The sequence below is a fragment of the Astatotilapia calliptera genome, chromosome 4 (assembly GCF_900246225.1).
Source record: "Astatotilapia calliptera chromosome 4, fAstCal1.2, whole genome shotgun sequence".
NCBI classification, from domain to species: Eukaryota; Metazoa; Chordata; class Actinopteri; order Cichliformes; family Cichlidae; genus Astatotilapia; species Astatotilapia calliptera.
The window spans coordinates 15,874,885-15,889,676 of record NC_039305.1 but is presented as its reverse complement, the minus strand read 5'-3'; the positions used below and the strand labels follow the sequence as shown (position 1 = coordinate 15,889,676).

Genomic DNA, 14,792 nt, shown 5'->3' with positions numbered 1-14,792 from the left:
GATGAGAGCAACACTACAACCATATTGAATTTAATCCCCCCATGCCTCACACAACCCAAGTTTACATTCTTTCCTTCACGTTGCATGGTGCCTCGTGTTAATCCTTACATTTGTCATAATTACGTTGTTTATGTAAGGTTTTCTCTAAAGCTGCCTTAGTCGTGACACGCTGCTTAGTTTCTGTATTTATGTACCAAGGCTCTGTAGCTAGCGTGCAACCTCATAAGGCGCAACTATAAATCAAGCTGAATTTATACAGGCTCACTGTCACTTCAGTAAGTACACCTGTTTAACTGCTCATTAACGCAAATATCTAATGAGCCAATCAGCTTCTCAACACATTTAGGCGTGTTAGACATGCTGAGGACACCTGCTGAAGTTCAAAATCAGCATCAGAAAGGGGACAAAAGGTGATTTAAGTCAGCTGGATTGTGGCATGGTTGGTATGAGTATTTGATGGGATTTTTACACACAGCGAACAGCAGTTTTCAGGGAGAAAATGCCCTGTTGATGTTGAAACTGAGGTATGCAGAAGAGCATCTTTGAGCGCACAACATGTCGAACCTTGAGGCAGATGGACTGCAAAAGACCACACCAGGTGCCACTCCTGCCATAATATAATGAAACCCAGGCTACAGTTCACCTGGATAAGATTGGAAAAATGTTGCCTCTGATGAGTCGTGATTTCTGCTGCAAAACGCCAATGGTAGGGTTAGTAGGTTTAGAGCAGTGGAGTTGGAGTAAACAACATAAAGCTTGGATCCATCCTGGCTTATATCAATGGTTCACACTGCTGGTTGTGGTGGAATGTAGTGGGGGATTTTTTTCTTAGTACCAAATAAGAATCGTTTAAGCCTGCCTGAGCACTCTTGGCGATCATGTCCATCTCTTTATGACCACAGTGTGCCGATCTTCTGATTTCTGCGTCCAGCACGATAACGCACCATGTCACAAAGCTCAAATCATCTGGTTTCTTGAACATGACATTGAGTTCATGTTAGTCAAATGGCCTTTAAAGGCTGGAAATCTCAATCCAATAGAGTCAGCTGCAGCAAGTGAGAGATTCTGTCATGTCATGTTTCCAGAACCTCCAGTTATGAAGAATTAAAGCACTTCTGAAGGTAAGATGTCCTTAATAAAGCGGCAGATGAGTTTATATTTGAGCATTAAGAGTAAAGAGACGTGGGAAAGAAATACAATTCCTGTAGAAAATGGTGCAACAAGGACACGATTATGAGGTCTTTGCCCCCTAATCATGCTTTTTATTTGTTCTTGTTTCTAATGTCTCTGTAAAGCACTTTGAATCACCTTGTTGTTGAATTGTGCTATACAAATAAACTTGCCTTGCCTTGCCCTTCAAAATGGTCCCATACTGAACATATGTAAGTAGGTAATGGTTTATGGGGACTGTACATAAATGTATGAGTAGCTAACGTTGAAGCAATGCAAGAACACAACCAATGTTTAGGAAACAAATTATTCAGCAACTGTTATTAATATTACTTATTAACAACTATCAAGATTTTTTAAACCAGTGTTGCACTGTCAGCATCTGTAAGACTGGATGATTCTGTGTTAGTTCATCAAATGTCTCCCATCTGACTGTCTCAGAATTACATGAGAATGAATTTGTGTACCGCAGCCAAAGATGGAAAGTTAAAATCTTGCTCTGCTTTTGAAACAATTTGTGCACGCTCACGGCCCAGAAAAACATTTTTTTTGGCTAAGACGAGAGGATGTGTGCCGGGTGCTTTTACAACACTCACTGGCCATGAAACACGCCAACTTTTTTAAAGCTAATCTGTGATGGATCGATGAAAGTTTTCTTTTTAAATTTGATCAAAGACACCAGCTGATCTACCTGAAATTTAAAGACTCAGGAGCTCAGTACCACGTCCCAACCTAACTTGAATACTGAGCAGCAGCCATGTTCACATACAGTCCCTGCTATTAAAACTTGTCTCTGTAAGTGGTTGGAAATGATGTACAAAGTACTTTCATTTGGGTTGGGTGCTCCCAGAGACACGAAAACCCTCGGCACTTTTTCTTTTTTTAAAACTATGCAATAATAATAATGCACTTTAACGTGCAAAACCCCAGACACTGTCAATGAGAGGAGAGGCAATGTAATTACAAACACCATGCAAACCACCCTTTCGCATACTTCCTTAGATGTACAGGCATGCGCTGAAGATGCTGTGTTGTAATAGCTATGTTTCCTCTGTGCACTTCGTCCAGAAACAACACGCTCTACAAAGGCTTTGTGCTGAAAGACTAAATTCCTGCTGGTTTGACACTCCTCTCTCCTTTCTGTCTCTTTTTTTTCCTATTCTTCTTCTCCTCTGTCTCTGCCTGGGCAGCAGAATCAGCACATCAAATAAATACAGAGCAAAGGGAATCGTGTTTCATTTGGAGACAGCGGGAAAAAGGTCACGGACAACGGCAACACGCGAACTGCGGGCGTCAGAAGAAAAGCCGTTCCAGTGCAAATACGTGCAGACGCCTCTCTTTGAAATCCAATCTGATTTAAGGGATTTAATAACACCTCCAAACTGTCCAAAAATCAATTCGAGCCCATGCATTCCTCACCTACCATACAGAGCACCCAACAGACAATGGCTCATTATGGAGCCACCAAATGTTATTATCATCAAAAAGCCTCTGAGCTGGAGACTTTGGAGACGGGGTGACCATTTTGCGGACTCCATCATCGGCTTGGGTTTGAGTCGCTGGTAAAAACACAAAGTGGTGCGCTGAGGCAGAAACACTGGGGCCGAGGACTGTAGCCTTTGGCCTGAGATTCAAACAGTCGACTTGCGGCGGTCTTTATCTGAAACAACCACAAACCCCCCCAACTACTCTTTACAGTTCAAATGGGGTCTTAAGCAGAAAGGCAATGCTAAACAGTGATGGGGAGATGGGATTTCAAGGTCTGGGACTGTACTTACACAGCTAATCTTGGTTAACATGCATTTTGTGGTCATTGAAAAACAAAGGCAATGGCACAGCTCCCCCTAAATAAGGGATTAATTATGAGGTATTTGAAGAAGATGAAAAACATGCTCGGAATAAGGAAAAAATAATAGGAGGACAATAGAAAACTGAAGCAAAGTGTTTTATTAAAAGCAGTTGATATATTTAAAAAAAACATCAATAACATCAAGTTAATAATGATATGAAAAACAACAATACAAAAAGCTAAAAACACGAGAATTTTTTTTTTTGAACAAGACAAAACTAAAATCTGACAATGAATAAATATTTCAGATGTTAAACCAATGGAGAAAAAAAAAACAGTCTTTCAAAGTAAAAGATGACGTGGCAGGTGTGTGAAATACTCGTAACAGCCAACAGTGCTCACACCTGATCGGCGACGCCGTCCTTCATGTCCGGGCGGAAGATCAGCCTGACGTTACCGTGCTGTTACCTGTGCAGAGAGACACTCGTCGTAATTTCAACACAAATGCAAACCGGCTCTGATTTACTCACTCCTTACTGACTCACAGTCACTTTTAGGAATGAGGGCAGAGTGCAGGGAAATAACAGTTTTCCTGTGATCTGCCGTGAGTGACAGTCCTGGGAGCATTGCGCACACAGACGTGAGCTGCGGCTGCGCTGTCATCGCTGCACATGTATATAGTTGCAAAAACATAAATGGCTCTTACAGTGTGATGGATGCAGGGAAAGCAATTAAAGCCCTTCAGACTGGAAGCTGTCTTAGTCAAAGACAAAGCTCGTATCTGCACCTTTAAAGCAAGGCAGCAGACTGATTATGATGTGTACTACACACATGCATTTCTGTAGGTTCAAAACCGGGGATGTCAAACGTAAGGCCATGGGGCTAGAATCGGTCCGCCAAAGACTCTAATCTGGCCCACTGGACAGCTTCAAAATATGTGACTCAATGCACGGATTTGGACCTTTTAACTGTATTTTCATACATTTTACACCATTTTCTGTTGATTTATGGTCATTCATATTACACCAAGGTAATTGTAAGTAAAGAGAAACAATGAAATGACAAAAAAAATCCTGGTTTTCCACTAACTTGTAGTCTTTTTTTTTAACGGTCCACAGTAAACACAAAAACTTCATATATTATGATTACAGAATAGTTTGGGAACGAATTACCAGAACCTTTTCTATCATTTTACTCATTTCTCATAAAGTTTTACTGCTCTGGCCTACTTCAGATCGACATGCTCACCTGCTGCTGCGACAGGCATCCAGGTCTTCCTGTAGCAAAGAGGCTCTCATCTGAAGGAAGTTAACCTGAAACAGAGAACGGCACGGGGTAATCTTCAACTCTTTCCACCATTATGACGAGTTTCGAAAACGAAACAAAGACGTGGTTTGGTGACCATTAGAAGAGTTTTCTATGTTTTTACAAGCGTAACTGCAAAGGCAGAGACCACCTTCACTAACTTCTAATTGCAAATCCAATCATATCCATAATCAGGCCTGAAACATGACCGAAACCACTCAGGTTAGAAAAGAGCATCAAAAGCTACTCCTAGTTGGCTTTCAAGGGGTAAAGAGTTCAAATATATTCAGTATGAAGGAAGCAAGAACTGGTTCATCAGGACACAGGAATTGGAAGTGGAGAAGGGTTTGATTGATTTAGGTCGGTTGTGCTTTTTTAGAAGAAAACCTCGGTTGTTGACTCCTGGGGTCACGACAGCGGGGGCCGGGGGTCAGGAGATTAGGGCAGCGGGGTTAAGGCACGCTGGGAAGATTACAGGCCCAGGTTAGCCGAGGTTAGGAGGCAGCACCGTTCTTTTGTTTGGCTACAAAGTGCCGGTTTATTTATGAAGTGTGCTTCGCTGAAGTGAAAATAAACTCCATCTACATTTACACGGCATCTAGAGCCTGGCAGAATAATCACAGCTCCAAAAGAATCCGCATTGTTCTGGGACTACCGTACTGGAGCCGAGGGTACATTCCTTTCTGTGGGGGAGACCTCAGTTCAAGTTCTAGCATTTCATTTGGCACTTCGCACTGGGAAAGTATATGCAAAACCATACCCAAATGTGGTTGGATGCCTCCAGAGACACGGAAACTCTCTGCACCTTTTTTTTTTTCTTTCTCAAACTATGTAATAAAATAATGCACTTTAATGTGCAAAACCCAAGACACTGTCAATGAGAGGAGAGGCCGCTCTGGTCATGAATCGCATTTTATAAACATTTCTGATCGCAGAGCTGCGGTCTGTCCAATGAAACGGGATCTTGGAAGCGCTATTTGAACAAGGCAGGGGTTAATGATGCGAGCGTTTTATAGAGACCTGCACTGCACGCTGTTATTATTATTATTCCAACAAAATTATTTACAATGTAAATGCTGAGACAAAGGACACGGCTCGGAGGAGAAACGTACGAGTGCGGTTATGCAAAGGCTGACTGTTTGATCTGAGGGGAAGACAATGAGAGATTAACATTTGCAGAGAGGATCAGCAGGGTCCGAAGTGAATGCCGAGGCCATGATCGAGTGCTACGCCGAAACTGCACGGAAGAGAGGTCTCACTCAAACAAATAAGTCTACATCTAGTTTCATACAGAGGGCTTTACCTCAGTTTTGATTGATTTATAACAGAAGAAAGTGAAAACACACAAAATCCTGCAATAACAACAAAAGGAAGTAAACACTGCAATAGTTTAGTAGTTAAAATAAAGAGAATGCTCTCCAGATCTCAGGCAATGGCTTATGTCCAACCTGATCTGTGATCACTTCTACCTGAGGATGGTATATTGTTTGTATGTGTCTTTGTTATGTGTGGTTTGTTGTGGATCTGCATACGATCACTTCCATACTGTATAGTTTCATGGGACCTGCCTGGGGGTTAAGGATGTAAATCAGCAGATATGATCAAATCTGGCATGTTTGCAGCTTACATCCATTGTCTGTATATCTACACCCAGCAAACTAAATCCACCCAGCAGTACCATCTGGAAAGTGTCTGAGTGGCAGAAAAAAATCATTTTTCAGGATGACAATAATCTCAAATACAATGCCAATCCAAAAACACACAATGAAACATCGCTCTCAGTCATGGATTGCCATCCTCAGAGCCCAAACCTCGACATTATTGAAGCAGTGGGGGATCATCTTGACAAAGAATATGAAAGACAGCCAACATCCAAAGAAGAGCTTTGAATACCCTTGAATAAGCCTGGAGATCTATTCCTAAAAACTACTAACAGATACAGTCATGTTTTCAGTTTCTTTAATAGAAATAAAGAATATTGTACTCGTAAACATATATAGATTAGTATGTAATTACTAGGGGTGCAACGATATTCGTATCGATATTGAACCGTTCGATACAGTGCTTTCGGTTCGGTACGCATATGTATCGAACAATACAACATTTGTAATTTATTTTATCAACTTTCCTTCTGACGATGCTGTCTGTGTTGAGCGCTCAGTGAATCTGTGTTCGACTACTCCGCCTAGGCTGCACTGTCGAACGCAGATCCACTGAGCGCTCAACACAGACAGCATAGTCAGAAGGAAGAGCGCAGGGCACCTCCCCCACCCTCATTCAGATCTGGCGTTTGGAATTATTTTGGTTTTCATGTGACGTATGACCCTGAAGGTAAGCGAGTCATGGACTAAAGTAAAACAGTATGTTGGATGTGCCATGCAATGCTCAATTACATGGGTGGGAACTAGTGTGTTAGCGCAGTTAGCTCGTTAACGTGTTGGCCGTCTAGCCCCACACACGGGGCGATCGGCGGTAGCTCGTTAACGGAGATTTGCCGTGTTGTGGTGTTAAGGTCATTTCAACGAGATTAACCTGAAAGCACTAGTGGGAACACAACGAATATGACTGCACATTTACACCGACATCATCCTAGTGCAAAGACAAAAACAACAAGCATGCTACTAACTTTAGCCGAGTCATTTAGACAGCTGTTAGCACATGATTCTCCTTATGCTGCTGAGAATATAACCCAGAAGAAGCGGATAGTATAGCTTTTATTTTGGAAAGAGACATTTCTCTGTAATAAACTCTCTTTTCCAAAGATGAGTGATTCCTCAATCAGATACAGGGCTTGCAATATCGCTAGCCTGACGTCCTGGAGCTAGCGATTTTTTTCAGTCGGGCTACCAAAATCTATCTCTTCCCTGCCCGTCGGGCTATTGTAAGAAGGAAAAATATATGTCAATGCTTTTGCATTCTTTCAGAAATGTCGCTTGGTAATTATGTCATTGGCATCGGTGAGCCACTGTCAATATGTGACATATTGAAGTCGCGTTTGAATTTGCGCTTGTTTTTTGCTTTCACTTTGCAATCGTGCGAACTGTGTATAGAGAGCGACAGCACTGATCTGTGAGTGATGATAATTTGTGCACCAATTCCTCTGACATCGTCTTATTAATCGTTAGCTTACTATGCAAACATGACAAGTGAAATCTCCCGCAGCAAGCTTAAACATATGAGAGGTTGATCGCGCAGAGAATCGCTGAGCTTATGTGAGTCCGTGTGTAAAAGCAGCAGGATTTATATTTGACTACGATGACCTGGATGACTGAGAACCTTCACAGACAGATATATATTTTAGTTCTGCTGAGCCAAATAAGACAGGTCAGGGTGAAGAAGTGACAGCCAAAGAAAAGCTTACCACAAAACGGAGAAGTTATGACAAATCAGACTATAAGGCAAAAAGAAAGTGCAGCTTTATGGTTTCATGGACAAAAGAATTTCTGTGGCTGCAATATGACGAGCTATATAACCAGGGCTGCACATAAGTGGTCCGCAGGTGCGCATTCGCTGTCAAAATAAAAAACACGCACAAGGGTTAGGGTTAAATTTAAAAACTGTACTTTTGAGTTAAAATATATATTTATAATTTTAATAAATGACAAATTAAAAAGGCATGAACATTTTTTTTGTATCGAAAAAATATCGAACCGTGACACCAAAGTATCGAACCGAACCGAACCGTGAATTTTGTGTATCGTTGCACCCCTAGTAATTACATCTTCCAACAAACTGATGCACTCTCATAAACTTAAAAATAATCCATAAAAATGCAAAGGAGCAGCTGTTGGCTCACGGGAGCCACCATGGCGCCCCGCCAGCTTGAATACAGTGGCCGACACGAACATCGCCGCTTTGCCTAATGGTGTTTCATGTATGTGGCTAAAGACCAGCCAAGTGAAAATTTTAATTTGTGTCTACCGCTTCAGATATAAAACTATAGAGTTATATATGAAGGATGGTACCCATTTCTCATTACATCCCCTCATTGTACGACGTTTTTTTTCCTGCCACAGTGTCAGAGCCACTTCAAAGTTTTTCACTAATGCCAGCTAACAGCAGCTATCCTTAACTACTGACCTCAGTATCGCTCAGTATGAGTGTCATCAGGCTGAAGTGAGCTTCACTGACTCATCGGACACTATCAAACTCATTTCACCAAGTTTTACAACCTCCTCCAGAGTAAACAGACATGGACACATACTGAAAGCTGAGGTAAAGAGCTAAAGACTGTATATCCATTAAATTTTTTGCAGATGTCTTAACAAATCGCTGTACCTACTTCCCAGCTCAAGACTTTATAAGTTATAATGCTGTTAATGGAAGAAAATGAATGGATTCTCAATGAGATGTTCAACAGACTGAACACATCTTTCTTGCTCTGGCTTTGCCTCTATCAGATCAAACCTCACCTGAGCTTTCAGTGAGCTGATTGTGTCCTCCAGCTCCTGCCTGAGCTCCACCGGCATCAGACCTTTGATCTTCTCCTCATACTCCTTATGCACCATGGTTACCTGAGAAGACAGAGGTAGGAAAGATGCATAGTCAGCAAGAAAGTAAGGCACCACATTAATCAAATAATACTTATTAAGTAATATATAGTAATCATGCACTCTCTTGTTGTCTCTGATGCCCCAGAGACGCTCTTAAACGGTGTGTCTCAACTGGATAACAATTGTGGTATTGTTGCTGAATAAGTATTTCTTTCTTTCCACAGACACACTCACATGTATGCATTTTCAGGCCAAACCAACAACTCCCTTAGATGAGGCGCACACACACACACACACTGTGGGTATCCCCTCTTTATTCATGGCTCAGAGTATTCCCTCGCTCTTCACAGCTCCTTCACATCTCCACAGGGGGTCCGCAGACTGACATTACTCGCTCTGCGCAACACCCCCTACTGGATGATAGTGACTACAGCGAGATCTGACACAAAGCACTTATGGGCTCAAGACAGCTGGGTTTGGAAAAGGACAGGGCCATGGTGGAGGGCAGGACACATCAAACGCAGCAGCAGCGGCTCAATAGCTAGCTAGCTATCTCCACTGGGGAGGACTGGAGGAAGTCTGTCTGGGGCTAAATTACACTCCACTAAACCAGAGTTTGATTATAGAAGTTGAAAAGGGTTTGGTTAGCGCAACCCCCACTTTTTACCCAGAAACACACATGTATGGACACACACGCATGCACGCACGCACACACACAAACGCAGATACACGCTTTAACAGTATTGTAAAAACATTTACAGCATTTTTTGAAGAGTCGCCGAATCAATTAATTCAGAGCTTGATGAATAGTTTAACAGAGCTCGGGGGATTAATTCGACCCGTGAAAAGCAACAGTTGTCCCCCTTCCTCCCCAACATATTTCAAGGTGTAACCAGGGGAGAGAGTCTGAGCATTTTAAATGACCATAATGTGTTTTACAGAGCCAAAGTCCACTAGCGTTAAGAATATGCCCACAATCCCCACCTCTCATCAGTCTTTCAAGTGAAGAGAGCGTGAATGAGGTGGTGGGGGCGGTGGGTGGGACGAGGGGGAAAAAAAAAAAAAGATTGGTTTCCCTAAAATAATCTTCCTGTTGTGGATTTAACTGATTGTTCTGGCTTTGGCTAATTAATCTTCCTGGGCACAATGAAAGGGATTGGGAAGCACTTCAAAGCAACCCTCAGTATAAATGATCCCAACATGAAGCAGCTCACTTTGTCTCGGCACAGTGTGCTGTAGATTAGTCTGCCACAACTTTGCCAATTTTTCAGGCTCCGTCTGCCCTATTCATTTGAAAGTGTTGGACCAATAACGTCAGGCTGAGAATCCATCAGTTTACAAAAATATGTCTTTTTTTTTTTTGTCCGCGCTGTGTGAGAATGAAGTCAAGGATAATTTGAAAGAGAGGCCTTTAAAAAACAAGGGCTAAAAAACCCAACAAAACAAAACTTGGAAGCTTTAATTTGAATGTTCAGGATTTTTAAAAAAAAAAAAAAGGGCTCAAGCGAAGAGGAGTGCAGATTTTCAAAATGTCTGTCTCTATCTATAGCAGCTCCTGTAGTCATAACAAAACGGCAAGCCAAGACAAAACACACTTCACTACCTCAGACCGAAGCAATAAACAATGGTTGAATAAACACATCCCTTACCAACCACTCTGAATATAAGTCTTAGATTCTTCAAAAGCCAAGTTCCTCAGTGTTGCATTCTTGATTCATGTATGGTGCCGTCACCGCAGCAACGAGAAATCCGCTTTGCCTAAATTACAAGCTCCGTTGCGGCAATGCTGTCTTCGTTTTCTGTCCCATACATTCGGCAAGGCAGCAATAACGCATTCACGGCGGCTGGATGATGTACATACGGTCGTAAGGGCGACAAACTAGAAAAGTTCATGTATTATATGACACGGTAAGGTCATACAGCTTACATTCGCACCAACGACTTCATGGTTATGGCGCTGAAAGAGTGGCTGCAAGAGAAAATATTACTTGAATTTTCTGTTGCTGTTCCCATCATAAAATAATATGATGGGAACAGCACAGCACATACATATTCCATGAACACACAAACACAAAAATACACCTCAAATCCAGATGAATTATACCTGTTATACAAATTTCCAGCTGCATATTTGTCATTCTTGGATTGTCCTAGAGCAGCTTTGGATGAGTCACAGTTAAAATAATACGTTTATCTTTCACCGAGCCCTTTGTGCAGCCCTTCAGTTCATCCTCTGAAACAAGATGTTTTATAGCTCAGTCACACACAAGATTAAAAATAGAAAAGCAGCCTGCATGTGATTAGGAAAAGTGGTGTTTTCCTGCTGATTGCATTGATCTTTTTTTTGGCTGCAAGTAGTTGCGGCGACTAACTGGTCCCCCAGAGGTTGAGGGTGTTGCACAACCAACTTTTTCATTGCAAAGCGATTGGACAGGTTGCCTGGTAGGAGGTAACCGACCTCCAAACAATAGTGATGTGACTCAGACTCACTACAATCGCTCTTAGACAGGTTGGTGAAGGCTTTGCAAATAACTGCCATCTAATTTATAAACACAAGCAGATTGCTAACATGCTGCACTGATGAGTGCCCATTGTCTATGACGCTTTTCTTTGCAATAACAGACTCACCATAGCTGGCTGGCAGCTGGTTGTATTGGATCTTATATAAAAATTAAAGTTTGCCAAGTGCTTATGTTGTGCTGCAGTTAAATCGTAACTATGTCACTATCTGTGGAGGAATTGTTGAATTTATGTTTCAGATCCAAGAGATTCTGGATGGACGCTAAATTCCTGTAGATGACAAGTTTGTCTTATACAAACAGATTACAAGTAATTGCCAACTTGATCTCATTTGATTGCAAACTGGTAGCAGAGCGACTCCATCTAACGGACTCGATTTTATTGCCGTCTTGATGCACTAAAGTCGCTCTGAAGACAGCAGCTGACTGAGAATAATTGCAGACCTGGTCTCCATCTTCAAAGCTGCCATTTCATAGGCAATAAGATTGCAAGTTAATTGCATAGCTTTAAATCAAATTTCTGATTGGCTGCCCCTCGTAAAGAGAACGTTTGAATAGCAGGTGATGGCAGTGGTGGTGGTGGGAGAGGCAGGGCTGCTGTGCGCCTGATGTCTATACTAACATTACAGAGATCCAAGAGTAGAAACTTGTGTACAATTTAGAGCAGCCTGAAGCCTGAGCTTTTGGCTCGCTTGTGCATACCTCATTATTTCAAACTTTGGCCATGTTTAATTTAAGCATCCACCACTGTAAGAGAGTACATAGGAGTACATAGGGAAAAGCATATATATAGGGCTCCTTTAACCTGAGGGTGTATTTCTGCTCTTTCTACAGTGTAGCAGACCACAACATTTGCCTTCCCTGATCTAAAGCTTAGCCACAGTTTACTATGCAACATGTGTGGGTGGAAGCAGGACTCTTTTTTTTTTTTTTTTTTGTTCATAACAACACATCTAACAGACAGCAGTTACAGCATAAAGCAGACAAGAATAGGTATAATATCAATTCAAATTTCTGACTCCACCATGTCTCACAATGGAGTTAAAATTCAAGACAGAAGCATCTAACTCTCCGCAGATGTCTGACTCGTTTCCTAAGAGACGCCGTTTCTTCGACTTTGCATTTTCCTGCCCTATCCGAGGTCCCTCTGCTTGCATCTCTCCTTTTCTTCACGCAAACACATTTTACTTTTCTTTCAACATGATTTTTGCAGCAAAGGCATGTTTATTTTTCTGACAGGTGGAAGGAGACGTGATGGCATCTGAGAAAAAAGGCTCCTCACTTATTAGGACAGATGTTTGATGCCTTTGAACAATACTGCTGATCAAACCTTCCATGAGGTTCTTTGGTCACTGACGGACTGTAGATGCAAGTGAATAGGAAAGAAAAGGGAGGAAGGGAATCACAGAGAGAAAAAAAGTGCGCCACTATTTTCCCTGAGCAATGAAAAGGGACGCTGACTTTCTAAAGAGAAATCTGGTTTCATCTCAGAAGCTCTTTGAGAGATGATTTTGTTTGTTCTTGATGAAGCGTGATTCTCTAGTTTTGAAGACTGTGAGGAGCGGCAGTCGTTTTCCCCTCCCAGTCATCTTAAAATGACAACATTTCATCTATATATAGTCTTTAGATTGTGGTTTTGACTTTCCCTTGCGTTTGGTACCGTCACATGGCATGGTTTTTGACAGCTGCCAGCAGAAAGGAACAAGCCCTCAACACTTTCAACGTTCAAATGAAGTTTGTCACATTGTTGGGGAGTCTTGATGTATGCTAATGAAGTTGGGGTGTATGTGTGTGTGCACAGGCTTGCGTGGGACAGGTTGGGGGGTTGGAGGTGGAAGAGGGAAGAGGAGTGGGGGTAGCTGCTGGAAAGACATTTTTGATATACACCCTTGTTCCCGAGTGACAAAAACCTTGTCAGGAACAAGGGTGTACATCAAAAATGACGCCACTCACAAAGTTTGCGCCTCCACATCCACTGAGTTGGCACTCAGTGAGTTCACCAAGGAGCGATTTGAATTCAGAAACGCTTTGCTGCGAGAGGGAAAAAAGGAAACCGCTTCACAGAAATGAGGGAGAAAAAATAGAAGGAAAAAAAAAAAGGAAAGGCAGAAGGAGATTAGAACTGGCTACAGATCTTAGTGAGGTTGTTAGAACTATGGGATGGATTGGTGGCTGCTGATGTAATGTGCCTCAACAAAAACAGCACACAGGAAAAAGGCTCAGCCTACAGAACTTAAGTTCAGCTCCTCTGCATTTTTATGTCTGCATCAATACTGAAAACAACTAGAGACATGATTTATTTTTTATTACACCGAGCTCCCGTGTTGCACAAGGATACATCTCTAAAACTTGTACAGTTCGCCATGCCCACTGTATCATTATGTATTTATACAAAGAGCTGTAGTCTTCAATATTCTGCTCCTGTCTTCAAGGAGAATTGAACCACACAGCGAGCTGATGATCTGCCATTTTAGAGTGGGGGAGCCTGCGAGGGCCCTGCTAGTGTAAGGCAAGCAACATCTGTGTGAAGTCTGGGCAGAAAAGCTGTTTTAGCATGAGAGGGATCGGATTACAAAGACACATCTTGGCAGATAAACCAGGGCAATATTATTGGTGTGTGGAGACTGGATACCTTTAGGTTTAATGGCAAATAAAAAACAATGCGCAGACTCTGTCCACAGCATCTCTAACACATGTATAATGTACATTAATCCTGATAGTTGCATGCAAACTATGTCGTTTTCTTGACCAAGAGCATTATATGAGGCAGGAGTCAATATATCATGTAGCCAGTCGCTTCCACGAAGGTATAATTGTGACAAGCTGCGCTAAGAAACGATGCTAATACGCACCTACAAACATTTTCGACAAGATACTATAAAGTTGCCGGACGCTGACAATGGAAAAAAAGACATTGTTCACATGACTTACAAATGCCAACATGGCCTCATAACCACTTATACTTCCACATAACTAACTGTAACCTACATTCTTGGTCATATTTATGGTAAATGGCCTGTATTTATATAGCGCTTTACTAGTCCCTAAGGACCCCAAAGCGCTTTACATATCCAGTCATCCACCCATTCACGCACACATTCACACACTGGTGATGGCAAGCTACATGTAGCCACAGCCACCCTGGGGCGCACTGACAGAGGCGAGGCTGCCGGACACTGGCGCCACCGGGCCCTCTGACCACCACCAGTAGGCAACGGGTGAAGTGTCTTGCCCAAGGACACAACGACCGAGACTGTCCAAGCCGGGGCTCGAACCGGCAACCTTCCAATTACAAGGCGAACTCCCAACTCTTAAGCCACAATCGCCCCACATTTACCATATTTATCCATAAGTTTGCTTGGTAGTGTACATTTTGTCATTTTGAGGGTCTGGGTCAATGTCTGCATGCCTGCAAGTCCACGGAGAATTTACATTACAATGCACCAACAATGCATGCGCACCAGGCAGTGGACTTCAAAGATGGCGCAGGAGGAATAACTCCTGGGCCATTAGATC

The 14,792-nt window shown here is 42.3% G+C and overlaps 1 protein-coding gene across 8 annotated transcripts in view; it reads right to left on the bottom strand.

Moving 5' to 3' along the window:
- cep112 (centrosomal protein 112) overlaps positions 1–14,792 on the bottom strand; it is a 144,566-nt gene that overhangs the window by 9,804 nt on the left and 119,970 nt on the right. For 6 of the 8 annotated variants that reach the window (XM_026165046.1, XM_026165049.1, XM_026165045.1 and 3 more), the window contains 3 exons: positions 8,677–8,778; positions 4,208–4,272; positions 3,276–3,427 (listed from right to left, as the gene is read on the bottom strand). In XM_026165046.1, the coding sequence (XP_026020831.1) occupies positions 3,424–3,427; positions 4,208–4,272; positions 8,677–8,778 (171 nt within the window). In that variant the 3' untranslated portion in view covers positions 3,276–3,423. Of the gene's footprint in view, positions 1–3,275; positions 3,428–4,207; positions 4,273–8,676; positions 8,779–14,792 lie in introns of those variants that run through there. The other 2 variants (XR_003272234.1, XR_003272235.1) reach the window with 2 other exon arrangements.